Source organism: Rhinopithecus roxellana, chromosome 5 (genome assembly GCF_007565055.1).
Source record: "Rhinopithecus roxellana isolate Shanxi Qingling chromosome 5, ASM756505v1, whole genome shotgun sequence".
Taxonomy (NCBI): Eukaryota; Metazoa; Chordata; class Mammalia; order Primates; family Cercopithecidae; genus Rhinopithecus; species Rhinopithecus roxellana.
The window spans coordinates 39,675,552-39,695,737 of record NC_044553.1 but is presented as its reverse complement, the minus strand read 5'-3'; the positions used below and the strand labels follow the sequence as shown (position 1 = coordinate 39,695,737).

The 20,186-nt window shown below is 44.6% G+C and overlaps 1 protein-coding gene across 4 annotated transcripts in view; it reads left to right on the top strand.

Moving 5' to 3' along the window:
• Positions 1–3,965: 3,965 nt before the first annotated feature.
• The window catches only part of MYO5A (myosin VA), a 223,667-nt gene continuing 207,446 nt past the window's right edge, over positions 3,966–20,186 (top strand). For 2 of the 4 annotated variants that reach the window (XM_030930346.1, XM_030930345.1), the window contains exon 1: positions 4,164–4,258. In XM_030930346.1, the coding sequence (XP_030786206.1) occupies positions 4,232–4,258 (27 nt within the window). In that variant the 5' untranslated portion in view covers positions 4,164–4,231. Of the gene's footprint in view, positions 4,259–20,186 lie in introns of all 4 variants that reach the window. The other 2 variants (XM_030930343.1, XM_030930344.1) reach the window with 2 other exon arrangements.

Here is a 20,186-nt window from a genome sequence, read left to right as displayed (position 1 = left end):
GTGAAACCCTGCTTCTACCATAAAATACAAACATTAGCTGGGTGTGGAGGCATGTGCCTGTAATCCCAGCTACTCACGAGGCTGAGGCAGGAGAATTGCTTGAACCTGAGAGGGAGATGGAGGTTGCAGTGAGCTGAGATCACCCACTCCACTCCAGCCTGGGCGACAGAGTGAGACTGTGTCTCAAAAAATACAAAATAAAATAATTTACATTTACAATATACTCTGGACATAAAATTTTCACATATATTATTTATTTGATATTGAATTAAATATTGTACCTTTTGAGCCTCCTTTCCTAGGGTTGCCTAAGCTCACAGGTGAGGGGCAGCTAAGATAACTAGCTGGAATTGGGGAAGGGAAGAGGTGGGAAACCAAGCAGTTCCTGATACTTGCCTCCCATCTTTCAAAAGTCTTCTCAGTTAACCTTACTGTATTCTTAACTTTTTTCTGTTCCATAGTGTCATTTCCTCATGCTGTTCCCCCACATATCCTTCAACCATAAATGACTTCCCATCCATATCACCACTTGGATCTCTCAATGAACTATTTGGAGTTCTTTCTCACTGACTGAAATGTCACCTATGCCCATTACCTAGTCCTCTGAAGCGTTAAATATTAGGATATGTCAATCTCAACTGATGTACTATATATAACCAGTAACACAGCACTGTGCTTCTGCTTCTAGAACTGGGCCAGTCTTACAGAATTAGCTACTATTTTGTATGACTGTACAGCAAGGACTGCCTCTTCCCCTATCCCTCCAGCCATCCCTTGCAGTTAGCTCCTCCAGACCAATGATCACGTTCCACTCATCTCTATATCTTTATTATCATAAGTGCTGGCATATAATAAGCCCTCATTTAAAAATAATTCAATTGGAATTTGATGACTACCCTAATTCAAATTGCTTCTGTCTCCAAATTCTTTCTTCTCTGTGTGGTTTTTCTCATTGCATACTGTTCTGGTTTGAGTTGTGTCTCTCAAAAAATGTTGAAGTTCTGACCTCTCCCCACCCTACCATCCCTGTGAGTGTGACCTTATTTGGAAACATCATCTTTGCAGATAATCAACTTAGGATGAGGGCAGTGGGTTGGGCCCTAATTCAATTATGACTGTGTCCTTATTAAAAGGGGAAATTTGGATATAGAGACATGTGCACACACAAGGAGCCTCCCACGTGAAGATGAGGGCAGAGATTAGGGGATGTCGCAGAAGCTAAAAAATGTCAAATGCCAAAGATTGTCCACAAACTATCAGAAGGCAGGAGACAGGCAAGGAACAGATTCTCCTTCACAGTCCTCAGAAGGAACCAACCCTCCCAACCCCTTGATCTCAGACTTCTAGCCTCCAGAACTGTGAGATAATACCTCTCTGTTGGTTACACACAGTTTGTTTTACTTTGTCATGGCAGCCCTAGGAAACTAATACACCACTCACCACCTTTACCTTCTAACTCTATCATTGCCTTTCTCCCTGACTAAAATGGAATCTCCACGGGGTCAGGACTCTTCATCTGTTTTGCTCATGCATGAATTCTCAACATGTAGAACAATGTCAGGCATGTGATAGCTCTCAATATTTGTTGAAAATGAGGAATGGAATTTTTCATATAAACCTAGACATTGTTTTCATTTGAAAACAACCTACATAAAAATGTTCCCAGTAATAAAGCAATAACGGAAAACTTTAACAACTTAAAATAAAATATACTACCCTCTAGCCACTCTTTGAGAGAGGGATCCCAAACCCTGGGAAGCTGTATCTATTGCTGATTTCTACACCTCACTAGTGACAGAGTGCTTGGAACTGTGAATGTATACGTGGAAGTTAGCAGAGGCCACCCCTCAGGGCTTCCCTTTGCTGCTTCTGGCTTTTTACTCTGCTTTTTTTCTGAAGGAAGTAAGGTAAGGTCAAGAACACAAAACCCGGCCAGGCGCAGTGGCTGATTCCTGTAATCCCAGAACTTTGGGAGGCCGAGGCGGGCGGATAGCTTGAGGTCAGGAGTTTGAGACCAGGCTGGACAACATGGTGAAACGCTGTCTCTACTAAAAACAAAAAATTAGTTGGGCGTGGTGGTGGGCACCTGTAATCCCAGCTACTCGGGAGTCTGAGACATGAGAATCGCTTCAACCTGGAAGGCAGAGGTTGCAATGAGCCGAGACTGTGCCACTGGACTCCAGCCTGGGCGAGAGAACAAGACTCAGTGTAAATAAATAAATAAACAAACAAAACTCTTCTCCTCCTCATCTCCATTACCTTTCTTTTAGCATGGCCCCAAATATTTGAGTGGTTGAATGCATGTGTTCTGGACTTAAAAGAGGATAATTCCCGTTTCTTTTTTCTCCTCGTCACTTGAAAAAAAGAAAACGAAGAAAGCATTCACACCTACAAGAACTCTTCCAGTTTTTAGTATTTTTTTTTTTTTCTCTCAGTATACTCAGTATTTCTCAACAGTCCTGAGAGGTAGGTATTATCGGATGGTGAGAAAACAGGCAGAGTGGTTACCACCTTGCACACAGCATGAAGAAACTGCAAGGCGTAGGAGCCAGGCCTCCTAAATCTCAATCCAGTGCTCCTTCCGTTCCGTTGGTCGTCGCTGCACACGTTTTCTCTTTTTATGTCTGGGTGAAGAAAGGGTGGGTCCCAGAAACTTGAAAGCGATTTGGTTTTACAATGGAAAGGAACAGAGACAAATCTGCAGGGCTTTCGACTCTGGAACCATTCCCTCTAGCATTTCCGTGGGGATTGTGGGCGAAGAGGAGAGGTCTGAGTTCCAGGGAGTAAGGACTGGCCCCCTGTTCCTTTCAGTGAATGAATGGTCTTTCTCCAAATACACACACACATAACACACACAACCGGGGGCCCCAGCCATGAGAGTTGGTCTTGATAGAAATGGTCTACCAGATTACTGTAACAGGCTACTGGGGACCAGTTGTAGTTCAAAGACACGAGAGATGAGGCAGGGATTAAACAAACGACAACAACAACAATGAAGATTATTCAACCAGGAACGAAAATGAGGGTGGAGAAGTTAGAAGGTGAAGGCAGCGCAAGGTTGGGAGTAGAAAGACGACATTTTTGTGTGGGATGTGCAAGGATCACCGTGAGGAGAGTGAGGGCGGCTTCGACCTTTTGATGCTGAGTTAAACTGTAGATACAGATTTTCCATGTAAGTACTCTGTCATTTTCAGGTGGCAACCGGATAAACTTCAGGTGCCACCATGGAGCCGACAATCACCAGGAGAGAACAGGACAGGAAAGAAGGCTGGGACAGAAGGGTAGCTGCATCTCTGCAAACGCACAGGTCTAGGAAAGAGGCACCTGGCCTGTCCCCTGGGCTATCTCGTTTCAAAGTCACGTAAGTTTCTGTAGCTTATAAGCGGCTCCTGCCCCCCCGGCATCATGACATGGCTTTGCTGCAGACCTCGAGGTGCTCGGAATGACCTTGGTGATCATCCTTAACCTCAAATTCCCGGTCCTGCATTGCCCATCTCCCGGGTCACTGCTGCTGACAAGGCTCTTCTGAAGTTCTGGGTTATTCTACAGTCTTCCAAGAGGGCTTCCCCTAAATCCTCTCCCTAGGAATGCTTGGAAGAACGGGAGGAGCAGCCTCGAGGTTCCCATCCTTTACTTGGACACAGTGACAGCCCCCGCCATGGCTGCCCTACCACGGGGGCTAGGCTTCGCAGCAGAGTCCCGGGCTCGCTTCGGGGCGTGCGCCCGGGGTGTGCCGCGCCCTCGGGGCCAGTGTCCCGGGCGGGTTTCCGGGCCTCGGTAGCGCGGGAGGCGGCGGCGGCGCCGGCTGGCAGGCTGATGATGATGATGCTCTGTGCTCGCAGCCGTTGGGAGGCAGCGTGAGCCTGAGAGAGCCCAGAGCAGCCGCGGTGGCCCCGCTGGAGCGCAGCCTCCTCCCGCTCCCATAATGCACAGGGCGGCGGCTGCGGCGGCGGCAGCATCGCGGGCCGCCGAGGTGGCTGCGGCAGCGGCGGCGGCGACCCCCAGGACCCCGGGCAGGTGGAGCGCTCGCGGCTGCTCGCCGCGAGCCCGGGAGTGATGGCGAGGCCCCCGCGGGCCGCCAGCGCCTGAGGCGCCCCGCCCCGCCCGGCCCCGCCCGGCCCTGCCCTGCTCCCCGCCGGCGGCTGCGGGCGCTTCCTAGTCCGCGCGGACGGCCGCCCAGGCGAGGTGCGGCCTCCGCACAGGCGGGGGGCGTAGGCGCGCGGAGCCCGCCATGGCTGCGTCGGAGCTCTACACAAAGGTAAGGCGCCCCGTGGCCGGCGTCGAGGACTGGGGCCGCGCGGCCCTCGCCGCCAGCTGTCAGGCTGGGGAGGGGGCGGGAGCGGCGGGGCCAGCGCCACCCCCTTCAGCGCTTCAGAACCCTCGGCCCTACCCGCCGGTCGCCCGCTGCAGCACTTTCCTCTTTTCGGGCGAGATGGTTAAGGCGGCGGAGGGAGGCCCGCCTCGGGGGTCTCCCAGGCTCCTGCCGCGCTGCTGGAGCTGGGGGCAGAGCGGGCTTCCGAGTGGAAAGGGGGCCCATGTGGATTTAGCAGGGCGGGCGTGCCTCCGCTCCTGCTTGGCTTTGGAAAATTCCCGGCGGGTGGGAGATGCTTGCTCCGGTAGATCGGATGGTTTCTCTCATGGGGACACGCGCTTAAAATAACGTCTTGTGTTGGTATGCAGTGCTGCTTGTACCGCCAGCCAGCCTTTCTGTGAGGCTATTTTGAATCCTACAAACGGTGGCCGTATCACCTTTAGCTCCCCGGTTTAGCTGCGCTGGGGGTGGCGAGCCCCGGGGAAAGATGTTGCCGGATGAACGCGAGCTGATTCACCGGCTGGGAGGGTCGGTACTCATTTGTCGCTGGGAGTTTGCAACCTGCGTGTAATCCCGCAGAGCCTTGTTAGGCTCCATGTCTTCACATCCTCTGGGGCAAACCTTTCCCTTCTGGGTTTGATTTAAGGGAAGTGGCAGTCTTTTCTTAGACTGACATCAATATTCTCAGGGTCTGGCAATCTCTGAATGGCCTATTATGGAGAACTGTCACTTGAGTGCTGTGCAGATTTGTGATGACCTTTGTGAATATATGTAATTATGGCATTTTATACTATACACCCATGTGTAGGTAGATATTTTGCCAACTATTGATTACTTCTACATGCAGTTAATAGAGTTGCCTTTTCACATTAACATTTGCAATAGAATTTTCATTTAGGGTCCTGTAATCACTGGAATCATTGTTTCCAAATGTGACTCAAGTCCAGGGCCCAAGTTGCAGTGTGTTTTACAGAGGAAAGAAGTCTGGACTGGGCATCGAGAGACCTGGATTCAAGCCGGGACCTTTTCACTTACTCACTGTGACCTTGGACAAGTCACTTAACATTTCTGGTTCGATTTCCTCATGAGTAAATAGAGTTAATTATACTTGCCTTTCATCCCTTACAAGCTGTTCTGATAATTAGACAATAATAGTTGTGAAAGCTTTTTGTAACCTATGAATTTCTCTGCAAATATGAGATATATGATTAATTTCTTCAACCATGAAATGAGGAACTTGCATGAAACATTCTCTGAGACCTCTTTCTAGTTTTAGGTTTAAGGGCTATCCAATTGGAACTTCTCTCTCAACCTGGTAATTTCTTTAGGCATTGCAGATCTCTAATGTATGAACGAATGCAATTGGAAACTGATTAAAAGTAACTTGACAGACACTTAATATGGTGCTTACTATGTGCCAGGTACTGTTTTAAGCGTTTTAAAAATATAAACTCATAATCCTTATAAGGAACTTATGAGGTTGATATTAAGAAATATCAAAATCATTTTCACATGAAGAGATAATCAGTCTGTAAACATTCCTTGGTTACTTTGTGTAGCCCCTCCCCTCCACTTCTACATCAAGTTTGTCCAACCCGCAGCCCGTGGGCCACATCCGGGCCCAGGACCGCTTTGACTGTGCCCCAACACAAATTCGTAAACTTTCTTAAAACCTGAGATTTTTTTTTTTTTTGCAATTTTTTTTAAGCTCATCATTTATCATTAATGTATTTTATGTGTGGCCAAACACAGTTCTTCCAATGTGGCCCAGGGAAGCCAAAAGATTGGACACCCCTCATTGTATATGGTGAGCAGTCATCTTTGAGCCACCTAATAGTAGGCTGCTTGACTAGAGACTGATAGGATAATAAATTGTTGTTGGATTTTGAACGCTTTTCCCCCCCAAGATGATTTGAGAGAAAAAATGGAAAAGATGTTATGATTTATAAATGGTAAAGTTTTGGGCTTCTGTCACAGCTTTATCACAATCTATTTTAAAATTTACCTTTTAACAGCCTGAGAAACATAGTGAGACCCGGTCTCTACAAAAAATTAAAAAATTAGGCTGGTCACGATGGCTCACGCCTGTAATCCCAACACGTTGCCGAGGTGGGTGGATCACCTGAGGTCAGGAGTTCGAGACCATCTTGACCAACTTGGCAAAACCCCATCTCTACTAAAAATAGAAAATTAGCTGGGCGTGGTGGCGCATGCCTGTAATCCCAGCTACTCAGGAGGCAGAGGCAGGAGAATCGCTTGAACCTGGAAGGCGGAGGTTGCAGTGAACAGAGGTTGCGCATTGCACTCGAGCCTGGGCAGCAAGAGGGAAACTCGGTCTCAAAAAAAAAAAAAAAAAAAAAAAAAAAAAAAAAAATTAAAAAATGAACTGGGCGTGGTAGTCATGCCCATGGTCCCAGCTACTCAAGAGCTGAGGCAGGAGGATCAGCTGAGGCAGGAAGATCGCTTGAGCCTGGGAGGTTGAGGCTGCAGTGAGCCATGATTGTACCACTGCACTCCATTCTGCGCAAAAGAGCAAGAACATGTCTCAAAAAAATTTTTTTTTTTAACCTCTTTGTCATTTTAAAACAGAATGGCTTAGAGATCAAGACTGAAGTTGGGGATTACACTGCCTTTTTCTAAATACACTTATGCCTAATTAATAGCCTGGTTACTTGGTTGGTTGTTGGCTAATTCTTTTTGTGAATGGGCCTTAGCTTAATGGCAAGCGGAAATAGATATCAGGCATCCTATGTGCCAGGTACTTTGCTTAATATTTAGAGGATCTAACAGTGAACAAGATACAGTCCTTTCCCTCAACATGCTCACAGTCTGCTTCTTACATTCTTGACCCACTTTGAATCTATAGGGACATAAATAACCTTATTAGTAGAAGTTAGGGAATGGGTTGGGACATGGGGAAGATTGGGCTGATTCCAGAAATAAAAGCTACTATTGTAATTACTAGAGGAATAGGAAAATCATTAGAAGTATTATCAGTGGATAAGCACAAGGATCTTCCCCTTGCAAAGGATTATAGGAAGGAAGTTCTAGGATAGATTACAAGGAAAGATGTATTAGTGACATGCCATAATTATGGTATTTAACATTGTGGTTAAATCTGAAAAGTACCCTTTAAAAAAATGTCATTCAGATCTTTTTTTTTTTTTGGAGACGGAGTCTCGCTGTGTCACCCAGGCTGGAGTGCAGTGGCCGGATCTCAGCTCACTGCAACCTCTGCCTCCCGGGTTTACGCCATTCTCCTGCCTCAGCCTCCCGAGTAGCTGGGACTACAGGCGCCCACCACCTCGCACGGCTAGTTTTTTTTTTTTTTTTGAGACGGAGTCTCGCTCTGTGGCCCAGGCTGGAGTGCAGTGGCCGGATCTCAGCTCACTGCAAGCTCCGCCTCCCGGGTTTACACCATTCTCCTGCCTCAGCCTCCTCAGTAGCTGGGACTACAGGCAGGCACCCACCACCTCGGCCGGCTAGTTGTTGTTTTTTTTTTTTTTGAGGCGGAGTCTCACTCTGTCGCCCGGACTGCTGCAAGCTCCGCCTCCCGGGTTTTTGTATTTTTTAGTAGAGACGGGGTTTCACCGTGTTAGTCAGGATGGTCTCGATCTCCTGACCTCGTGATCCGCCCGTCTCGGCCTCCCAAAGTGCTGGGATTACAGGCTTGAGCCACCGCGCCCGGCCTAGTTTTTTGTATTTTTTTTTTTTTTTTTTTTTTTTTTTTTTGAGGCGAAGTCTCGCTCTGTCGCCCGGACTGGAGTGCAGTGGCCGGATCTCAGCTCACTGCAAGCTCCGCCTCCCGGGTTTGCGCCATTCTCCCGCCTCAGCCTCCCGAGTAGCTGGGACTACAGGCGCCCGCCACCTCGCCCGGCTAGTTTTTTTTTTTTGTATTTTTAGTAGAGACGGGGTTTCACTGTGTTAGTCAGGATGGTCTCGATCTCCTGACCTCGTGATCCGCCCGTCTCGGCCTCCCAAAGTGCTGGGATTACAGGCTTGAGCCACCGCGCCCGGCCGTTTTTTGTATTTTTTAGTAGAGACAGGGTTTCACCATGTTAGCCAGGATGGTCTCGATCTCCTGACCTCGTGATCCACCCGTCTCGGCCTCCCAAAGTGCTGGGATTACAGGCTTGAGCCACCGCGCCCGGCCGTCATTCAGATCTTAAGGGCAGATTTTGATGTGTGATACAGATCAGTTCCTATTACAGTGAAGGACAAGAGACTGTTCAGTTTCTTCTTTTTAGCCAGAATGATAATGGTTTTGTCACAGCAATTTAACAAGGCTTTCATTTTGTCAAAATTTCCTGCAGTATAAACGTTTTGAGGGCAATAGCTAGGTTCTTGGGATACATTTCTGGAAACTAATATTTTGGTTAAAACATGTTTTGTTGATTTTTAAAAATAACAGCTTTATTGAAATGTGAGTCTTATACCATATAATTCACCATTTAAAGTGTACTATTCAATGGTTTTTGGTTTATTCACACAGTAGTATGTTGATTTGTTTGTGGGTCAACCTGCCTTACTCCCAAAAGAATTGAAGGAAACTATGATATCTCATTGCTTCTGATTTTGAAAATATTTGCTGGTCTTGACTTGTCAGTGGATATTTATATCATACATCACCCATAAGTGCTTTTGATAACTAGAAGCAATTCTACATTTGTGGAGTGGGGTTTATCAGTTAGACCTAGAAGGATTACTGGCAGCGTTATAATGAATGGCATGCTATTCCTCCTCTCATCATGTTCCCAGACACCATGGATAGCACCATAAATGCTGTAGAATGGTCAAGATTACCTGAAGCGGTTTTTATTTTTATTTTTTTAATTTTTAAATTTTTTTTTTTTGAGACAGAGTCTCACTGTGTCACCCAGGCTGGAGTGCAGTGAAAGTGAACATGGCTCACTGTAGCCTTTAACTCCTGGGTTCAAGCTATCCTCCCACCTCAGCCTCAAGAGTAACTGGGACCACAGTTATGCACCCAGCTAATTTTTAAATTTCTTCTAGAGATGGTCTCAGTATGTTGCCCAGGCTGGTCTTAAACTCCTGGACTCAAGTGATCCTCCTGCTTCCACCTCCAATAGTGTGGGATTACAGGCATGAGCTCCCCACATCCAGCCTATTTATTTATTTATTTATTTAGAGTCAGGGTCTTGCTCTGTTGTCCAGGCTGGAGTCCAGTGGTGTGAACATGGTTCACTGCAGTATCGACCTCCCAGGCGCAAGCCATCCTCCCACCTCACCTTCCTGGGTAGCTGAATCTACAGGCACGTGCCACCACACCCAGCTAATTTTTGTACTTTTTATAGAGACAGGGTCTTGCTATGTTGCCCAGGCTGGTCTCTAACTCCTCAGCTCAAGTGATCCTCCTGCCTCGGCCACCCAAAGTGTTGAGATTACAGACATGAGCCACCATGCCTGGCTTATTTTTAATTTTAAAAAAGTTTAAATTTTTTTGTTTACTTTTCTGTTTTGTTTTTACCTGAAGCTGTTTGATTAGGAGGTTCCCATGTGTGCTAAGATGCTGAGTATTGTAACAGTGCAAAGACAATCTAAAATTCCACATTGCAAAGCATGTTAACTTGCCTAGATGAAACTGCTCTTAAGGTTGGTAGATTGTATATGTGTAACTTTCGATTCCCAACATATCCTCTCATATGTACAGGAGCCACATGGCCTAGATTTTTTCTGGGATAGATCCACTTTTATATTCTATGGCACTGTCTCTTCAAACTATTGATCCTGGAAATTCTAATAGTTTCATGTTGAGACTGTATTTCTCAGACTGCTTTCAACATCTTAAAGAGGAACAGAAATCTCATCTCTGATCATGTGCCCTGACTCGGAGTTTGGCAAGGACATTAGCTGTCCTCAAGTCTCCTGTCACGCCCTTTCCATTTGAATTTCCTCCTGGTGTTCCTAGGCCTGTTAAAGGCATTGCTGTTCTCCTAGTTCCTCAGCTTGGAAACCTCCATATCTTTTTTTCTTGTCTTTCATATTCGACTTTTTCTATATCAATTCTAATTTCAATTGACATCCAGCTGATAGCTCAGATTTGGAACTTCCACTAGTACTCTTTTTCTCTATCTTAATGTCCCAAACATGTTTCTGTCTTATTATGGTTACTGTATCTGTGTATATGTTTACCACTCCCACCATACTGTAAGCCTCCTGAGATGCTGTTTTGTTTACCTCCTGTAGAGCCTAGCACAGTGTCTTACACAGAATAGCTGCTCATTGAATATTTGTTGAATGAATACTTAAACAGGGGAGGGATGGAATGAAAATAATGGTTTGGCATGATTAGTCCACTTGTAGGGACGAAGCAGGGTATAAAGATGTGGTTAAACAAGTAAACACATTTTCAGGCATGTTGAACAGGATGAGTAATATAACTGGGAGCTAGGGAGACCAGGAAACTTTCAGGAAACAAAGTGTGAAGTGATGAAGGTCTGGTGGACTGAGGCAGGGGCAGAAGGTGTGGGAAAGAAGAGGACAAATTTGAGAGACAGGTCTCTCCGAGATGGATTACATATAGGATGGGAAGGAGCAGGAGTAGGTTGAAATAATACCAGTAGCTCCAGCCTTGGAAACTGAAAGTTAATTCCTGCTTCATCACAAATTTTGACTTCCTCTGTGGAACTTGAATCTTACTTCTTTCTTTCTTTTTTTTTTTTTTTTTTTTTGAGAGCGGAGTCTCGCTGTGTCGCCCAGGCTGGAGTGCAGTGGCGCGATCTCGGCTTACTGCAAGCTCCGCCTCCCGGGTTTACGCCATTCTCCCGCCTCAGCCTCCGAGTAGCTGGGACTACAGGCACCCGCCACCGCGCCCGGCTAGTTTTTTGTATTTTTAGTAGAGACGGGGTTTCACCGTGTTAGCCAGGAGGGTCTCGATCTCCTGACCTTGTGATCCACCCGCCTCGGCCTCCCAAAGTGCTGGGATTACAGGCTTGAGCCACTGCACCCGGCCGAATCTTACTTCTTAAGAAATACTTCTTTACACAGCTTGACAAAGCAAAATGCCCATTGTTTCCCCTTGAAATTTGTTACTGTTTCTTGAAGTGTGAAAGTTTTGTGTATTGCCCAGAAACTATTACAGAGAGGTTCTGATTCTAATGAGAATTGCTGCCGTCACATAGTTTGAATCTTACTGGTACTTTTAGCTTTTTTTTTTTTTAAATAATGAAAGAGAACTGGAGGAAGGTTTATGAATGGGCTTCCAGGGATTTAAGAACAACCTCAGGGGAGGGGTGACAGGGAATGTGTAGGGGAGAATGTGGGAGGGGAGAGATGATCTGCCTTACTTCTTACCTCAGAAGGTAATTTAGTTTCTCTGTTTTTTGTTTTATGATGAATTTTGCCTCCATTGGGAGAATTCAGGAGTACGTGGTCCACTAGAGGATAGACTTGGTTGTATTTGTCTTCACTTCAGGCAATTCCCAGTGAAGTACGAGGTACTGCTGGAAGTATAAACTTCTGACTGATCTATGGAGTAAGGTCTGGCCGTAGGCAAAATATTACATGAGCAATTCCACTTCTTCCACCCCACCCGAAGGCATGTCCTCCATCCTACAGTGGTCTTCCTAGACTTGTTCTATTTGTCTTCCTGGGGAGTTGTCCTTTCCTCCCCAGCACCACCCCACTCCCAATCTTGCATCAACTTTATTGAGGTATAATATACATGAAAAGTCCCTCATTTTAAGTGTACAGTTTGATGAGTTTTGACATATATTCTGTCATGTAACCACCACCACAAACAAGATGCAGAACATTTCCATCACCCCTAAAGTTCCCTTGTGCTTAGTCTCTTATCTTCCCCAACATCTTCAAGGAGTTTACTGGAGTTATGCTTGCTCATTAGGGCAGAAGGAAGTTTTTTCTTTTTGGTTTTTCGGAAATGAATGCTATGGTTCCACCTTAGCCCAACCAATAGAGATACTTACTACAAAGGCCTGGCATTGGAGGTCATGGCTGTGGAGTTTCATTTTCAGTGGGAGGCGGAAGTGGATGTAAAAGGAGTTTAAATGACTTTTGTTTAATCTTTCGTTCACACACTGACCACTTTGCCTTTATTAATGATGTCTGCCTTTGATGCCTTCTGAAATGCCCTTTGGTTAATTTTGCCCTTTAACAGTTCCTCTTCCCCATCTGTCTTGGTTGTAACGTCAGTCTGAGTTTGTGCTGATACAACCTAAACTTTGCAGAAACTTATCCCTGGCTTCTTCATGCCCCAGGCATTCTCCATTTCTCTTCTAAGCCCTCCTCACTTGGAATTCTTTTTAACTAGCAGACATTAGCATTAAGTATCTCCCTGTACAGCAAAGGCTTTTGCCAATTGTAAAACTTAGGGATGATGTAATTATTTTTTGATTTCAAAATAATGATTCTAAATTTGATTGAAATCAAGGGAGAAGTGCATTGTACATAATGCACTAAGTATTCATGAATGTTCGTGAGGACCATGTGTCTACCTCCTTTGGCCTAATGTATTTCTGTGGCCAAAAATGTGGGCAAGATGCTGGACTAGAGGGAGACTGCATGCACAAAAAAGATAGGTTTTTGTCCATCTTTTGTCACATATACAAAAACATATAGACCTGGCCAGGAATCCTGCGTGTGTGGTTGGTGTTTCTACTTCTTGATAAATATACCGGAAACCAGAGAAATTTCAGAATAGGAGAAGTAAAATGATCAGGGCAGTGAAGAGGCTAGACAGATTAAAAGTGTAGAACTCTCTAGTTTAGAAAGATGAAGGTGAGCTGGGAATACAGTAGAGTGGTTTTTTTTGTTTTTGAGATGGAGTCTCGCTCTGTCACCCAGGCTGGAGTGCAGTGGCACCATCTCGGCTCACTTCAACCTCTGCCTCCTGGGTTCAAGTGATTCTTCTGCCTCAGCCTCCCAAGTAGCTGGGACTACAGGTATGTGCCACCACCCCTGGCTAATTTTTGTATTTTTAGTAGCGATAGGGCTTCACAATATTGGTCAGGCTGGTCTCGAACTCCTGACCACATGATCCGCCTGCCTCGGCCTCCCAAAGTGCTGGGATTACTGGCATGAGCCACCGTGCCCAGCCCTACAGTATACTATTTGACATCCAGAATAGTGGAAGTTTGTAACATCAAATCTCAGTTTAGTAGGGATATGTTTTAGATCTTGAAACAAATCAATATATGCCATTTTAAATGAATTTCTACTTTCAACTTTAAGTTTTACATTTCTGAAAGTCATTACCTCAAGTTATGATATTAGCTGAGATACAGGATGTAAATAGAGAGGGCCTGGGTAATTTATGGATGAGAGATTTGGCACACTGACTTACCAAACCTCTCTTTAACAGTGTCAATCAGTTTACCAGCCATAGCTGTTTTAGTTGGAAGAAACAGAAACCCAACTCAAGCCAAAAAGGAGTTTATTTGCTCATGTGACTTAAAAATCTAGGCATGGCTGGAATCAAGGCTCAGACATGGTCTTTGGGGCTCTCTTCACTGACTTTCACATGCTGTCTGACATTGGTTTCATCCTCAGGACAGCTCTTTTTAGGGGTGAAAAGATGGTCAGTGGCACCTGTAGATCACGTGATCTTACAGTACTGGGGCTGGAGGAAGAGAGCCTCAGAGAGGAATTCTGGTCACGTGCCTTCTTTCACTGTGGCCTCTAGGCAGTAGGAGAGGAGCACCATGAGTGGTCAAGTCTGTGCTCACCCCAGAGGCCTGGGGGAGGACAGCGCACCATGATTGATAGTTTCACTCCAACCTCATAGGATGGCTGTGAGCTGTTCGCCATTGGAAGGAAAAGTGCTAGGTAGACAAAATAAACAACTACCCTCAGTGCCTGTCGGCTATGAATAGGTCACCGAAAATGATAGTCATTGAATTCTACCCCTTCTTTTCTGATCTTTGAGCAGAAGAATGGGAGATTTTTCTTGACCAGGGGACATTAGGTGTCTTTCCCCTACAGAATTATTTTGGATTGAAAAATAAAAGCCAGGCCAGGTGCGGTGGCTCACGCCTGTAATCCCAGCGCTTTGGGAGGCCAAGGCAGGCAGATCATGAGGTCAGGAGCTTGAGACCAGCCTGGCTAACATGGTGAAATTTTCTACTAAAAATACAAAAATTAGCCGGGCATGGTGGCGTGTGCCTGTAATCCCAGCTACTCGGGAGGCTGAGGCAGGAGATTTGCTTGAGCCCGGGAAGCAGAATTGTGCAAAATTTCTTTTTGTCTGTCCATCATCCCGTGTTCATGTCTGGTGGTAGTCTGTCTTCTGTTCTCTTCCTCCCACCTGTTCATCTTCTTTATCCCCCTACTATTTAATTTTATCTACCCACCCCTTCTGCCCTGTTGTGATTTGTTATAACCAAGTATATATACACCCTACTCCTATAATGGAATAAAATAGGTTACTAAAGAGTGAATCTTTTGCCGGGTGCGGTGGCTCATGCCTGTAATCCCAGCACTTTGGGAGGCCCAGGCAGGCAGATCATGAGGTCAGGAGATTGAGACCATCCTAGCTAACACAGTGAAACCCCGTCTCTACCAAAAATACAAAAAAATTAGCCGGGTGTGGTGGCGGGCGCCTGTAGTCACAGCTACTGGGGAGGCTGAGGCAGGAGAATGGGGTGAACCCAGGAGGCGGCGGAGCTTGCAGTAAGCGGAGATGGCACGGCACCACTGCACTCCAGCCTGGGCAACAGAGCGAGACTCCGTCTCAAAAAAAAAAAAAAAAATAAATAAATAAAAAAAAAAGAGTGAGTCTTTTCTTCATAACTTAGATTGAGGAGGGAACTTCATTTTTGCTTTTGCTTTATTACCACTCCCTGATCTGACATCACAAAGTAATTTTTTACAAGTTTGCATAAATCATTTTCTGTGTATGTGAGTGTGTTTCAAACAAACACTTTTGTGTTAGACTAGTTAGACTAGACTAGTTCAACCTTAGTTTTTTAGCTTACCATACTGGTCTACATTACAGTAAGATGACTGGATATTCCTTTAAAGATATGATCTCACCTTAAAACATTTTTCTGCCAGTACTTAAACAACTTTTACACAGGGTTGGTCTCTCTATGCTTAAACTCAGAAAAAAAAAAATCTTACTTCTAGTTTGATAAGCAGCATGGTTGGGTTGGGAGCAGAATTCTTCTGGAGACGTCTGTAAAATTGGGAAATGTATATCTTAATAATAAGGAATTTTGGTCCACAACCTAGATTAAATTTTCATAAAGTCAGAATGTGCATTTCTTATTTTAGAAATGAAAAAGTTAAGCCCCTTAGAGTTACTATTGCATTTTAACCCACTCGTACTGTTTATACTAATTTTTTTCATCCTCGACGAAAATTTCTCAACCTCTGCACCACTGATAGTAGGCTAGATAATTCTTTTTTTTTTTTTTTGTGGGAGGGGTGGCTCTCCTGTGTATTGTAGTATGTTTAGCCAAATCTCTGACCTTTATCTACGAGATCCAGTAGCACCCAACATCCCTAGTTGTGACAACCAATATTGCCTACAGACATTGCTAGATATCTCTTGGGGTGGTGGGGATGGGGGAGAATCACACATACCCTTGAAACCACTAAACTAGATGATAAGCCTTCAACTAGGGTAAGAACAAGGAAGAAGAAGTTAATTGGGAAATTAGGATTAATTGGGAAAACTTTTTTAAAAAGTTGATTTATAAGCATTATTTTTCTGCTTATAGAAGTGATGCCTTGTAGCTAATCTGGATTATTTGAATAATGCAGAACATATAAAGGAAGAAAGTTAAAATAAACTATGCCACCTAGAAATAATCATTGTCAACTATTGATTTTAAGTCTTTTGTCTATATTCACAAGTGGTAATGATTTTTAAAATAATTTTTAAACTTAATATGTATTGTGAGAATTTATATCAATAAATATTCGTTGAAAAAATATATCTGTGTATGTATGTTTTGAGACGAAGTTTCGCTCTTGTTGCCCAGGCTGGAGCGCATTGGCACGATCTCAGCTCACTGCAACCTCTGCCTCCCAGGTTCAGGTAATACTCCGGCCTCAGCCTCTGGAGTAGCTAGGATTACAGGTGCCCGGAGTAGCTGGGATTACAAGCGCCTGCCACCATGCCTGGCTAAGTTGTATTTTTAGTAAAGACGGTTTCACCATGTTGGCTAGGCTGGTCTTGAACTCCTGACCTCAGGTGATCTGCCCACCTCAGTTTCCCAAAGTGCTGGGATTACGGGTGTGAGCCACCGTGCCCAGCCCATTGAAAATATTTTTAATGGCCGCATGATATTCAATCATCTGGGTATACCAAAATGTATTTACTGCTGGGCATTTTTCACTAATGGAAGTGATATGCTATGGTGAGCATCTTTGTTCATAAGTCTGCTTAGTCAGTTTTAGTTAATTATAGAATTCAAATCTCCGTAGCAATAATTAGCATTTGTATTTATGCAGGATAGGGCATTCACATTCACTTCATTTTAAAAATAGCACTCTTTATGTGCATTGCCTGAGGGGATAGGGTGACCAGATGTCCCACTTCTAGAAGATGCTTTCTGCCTTTTAATATCTTTATTCTGTTTTGAGAAATTTTCTTAGACTAGAAACATATAAGTTCATTTCAAAAATTTAACCTTTTGGAAATTGAGACTGCTTCTTTTTCTGACCATTGTCATTATTGTTGGTTTTATTCACTCTGTTTCTTGATCTTGGATGAATCTGTGCCAGAGAGAATAATTGAACTAGAAAGAATTTTAAAAAGAGAAAAAATATGAAGCTTCTGAATTATTATACATGATATAATTTTAGTTTGAAAATTACCTGATAATATGTTATCAGGACATAGTAGACATGTCCTCCTAATTAGAACAAATTAACAGTGTCTGGAGGAGGCTATGCATTTGCTTTCGGGGACAGTTGAGAACCTGAGAGTCCTTCAGCATCAACTACCTGCTTTGTAACACAATTAGAATGGAGCAAAATATGCCCAATGCTAAAGGAGCGCCCTAGAATGGAATCTTTATAGCAGTAAGAAAGTGTTTTGGGATTAGTGAGGCCTTCAGGTCATTGCTGTGCATAGCAGCCCTTCCAAAGGACTAGAATCACGGCAGTAGCCACAGACCGGGACAGGGGTTGATTGTGTGGAGCCTTAGACATTAAAGGCATAGGAAACTGAGTTGAAAGCCTTAGCAGCCTTGGAAGTTGCTTTTCTTCCTCCACTAAAACCTTGATTTTTTTTTAACCTTATATAGTTATTACTTGTTTTCTTCTAAAAACTGTGGCTCAGTCAAATGTGTGGTTCCATGGCAGTAAATTATCAAGTAATAGTGATTAATATTGACTGAGGCTTTACTGTAGGCCAGATGCTATTCTGAGGGCTTTGTTGCAACTGTTTCCTTCCTTGCCTTCCACCCCTCCCAGGGTCCTGAAAGCGAGGCAGTACATCACAGAAGTCAAGGGCGTGGAATCCACACCTAGATACTGGATCTTGGTTTCAATCCTGGTTTTGCTATTCACTTTCTCTGTGTCCTTAAGCCACTTAACCTCTTTATGCTTCAATTTCCTTATCTTTATAGTGATGATAATAAAACCTACCTTATGTGGTTTTAACGATGACTCAGTTATAATATATTAAGAAATGCTTAGAATAGTGACTGGTATTTAGTAAATTCTTTTTTTTTTTTTTTTTTTTTTTGAGACGGAGTCTTGCTCTGTCGCCCAGGCTGGAGCGGAGTGGCGCAATCTTGGCTCACTGCAAGCTCCGCCTCCTGGGTTCACGCCATTCTCCTGGCTCAGCCTCCCGAGTAGCTGGGACTACAGGCGCCCACCACCACGCCCGGCTAATTTTTTCTATTTTTAGTAGAGACGGGGTTTCACCGTGTTAGCCAGGATGGTCTCAATCTCCTGACCTCGTGATCCGCCCTCCTCGGCCTCCCAAAGTGCTGGGATTACAGGCGTGAGCCACCGCGCCCGGCCGGTATTTAGTAAATTCTTACAAGTATTAGTTATTACTGTTGTTGCTGTTACAGCTGTCATTCTCTTTTCTCTCTGTCTGCTTTCTTGTCTTCATAAGCTCACTTACCTCCTATTGCACCTTAGATATTGACGTTCCTGGGCTCTGTCCTTGACCTACACTCCCTCCCACTGTGGCCTGATCCAGTCCTGAAGAGTCAGGTGCCAGCCCTGTGCTGATGACTTCCACACCTGTTTCCAGTCTGCTTGCTCTCCCTACAAACCTAGATCCCTACAGACAACTGCCTAGTGGACATCTTCACAAGCACCCCAAACCCAGCATATTCAAAATCGATTGTCATCTCCTCCCTCCTTCTTCATACTACTCTACCTGATTTAATTTCTCTGTGTCTTAGTTTCTTCATCTATATGATGGGATAATACTTACTTCATAGGGTTGTTATGGGGATTAAATGAGATAGTTCATGGGAAGAACTTAGCATAATGCCTGGCACATACTTAAGAAATGTTAGCTACTGTAATTGTTGTTATTTCTTTTTCCTGTCTGGTGAATGACATCAATATCCCTCCAATAACCCAAACACAAAACTTAGAAATAGTCTTGATTTACCTTCCCCTGCACCCCTTCACCCCACCTAATCAGTCATTTCCTAGTACTGTTGCTGCTTTATTTGGGGCCCTTATCTTTTTTTTTTTCTTTCTGTTTTTTTTTTTTTTTTTTTTAATCTTGAGACAGGGTCTTGCTCTGTTGCTCAGGCTGGAGTGCAGTGACGTGATCATAGCTCACTGCAGTCTCAACCTTGTGAGCTAAGTAATCCTTCTGCCTCAGCCCCCCAAGTAGCTGGCACTATAGTAACTGCATGCCACCACACCTAGCTAATTTTTTGTTTTTTGGAAACAGGGTCTCACTGTGTTGCCCAGGCTGGTCTCGAACTACTGGGCTTAAGTGATCCTCCCACCTTGGCCTCCTGAAGTGCTGAGATTAGAGGCATGAGCCACCATGCTTGGCTTGGTCCCTTATTCTTTCCTGGTTCCTGAAACAGCTTCCTAAGCAATCTTTGGTCTTACTTTCTATAATTTTTTTTTCATTCTTTGTAATGCACATATCTGATCATGCCACTACCTAGCTTGAAATTCCTTTATGATTCCCCATAGGATTTTGTCCTGAAAATAAATTTGTTAGTGTAATGCTTCCTGAACTTTGGTGTCCATCTGAATTACTAGGAATCTTGTTAAAGGGAAGATTCTGACTCAGTAGGTCTGTGATGGGGCATGACACTGCATTTCTGACAACTCCCAGGTGATGCCTGTGTTGCTGAATTGAGAACCACACCTTGAGCAGTGAGGCTGTAATACACAGGCTCTGCATGACCTGCCTTCGCCCTAGGCCTGCCTCATCTCTCCTGTTTCCCTCCTGGCATTCAGTCTTTATTGTAAGTCAGGAGCTTGCCAACTTTGCCTTCTTCTGATTTCCACCATTCCCTTTCCTTATAAAGAATTATTTTCTTTTAATAAAATAATTATTCCTTTTTTTTTTTTTTTTGAGACGGAGTTTTGCTTTTGTTGCCCAGGCTGGAGTGCAATGGTGCCATCTCGGCTCACCACAACCTCCGCCTCCCGGGTTCAAGCTATTCTGCCTCAGCCTCCCCAGTAGCTGGGATTATAGGCACAGGGCACCACGCCCTGCTAATTTTTGTATTTTTAGTAGAGATGGGGTTTCTCCATGTTGGCCAGGCTGGTGTTGAACCCCTGAACTCAGGTGATCTGCCCATCTCGGCCTCCCAAAGTGCTGGGATTACAGGCGGGAGCCACCGCACCCGGCCAGCTTATTCTGTAGCCTGGTGATTAAGAATTATGATCTTTTTCTAAACCTACTGTCTTGGCTTGATCTTTCACAACACTAGTGTTTCTCAGACTTTAC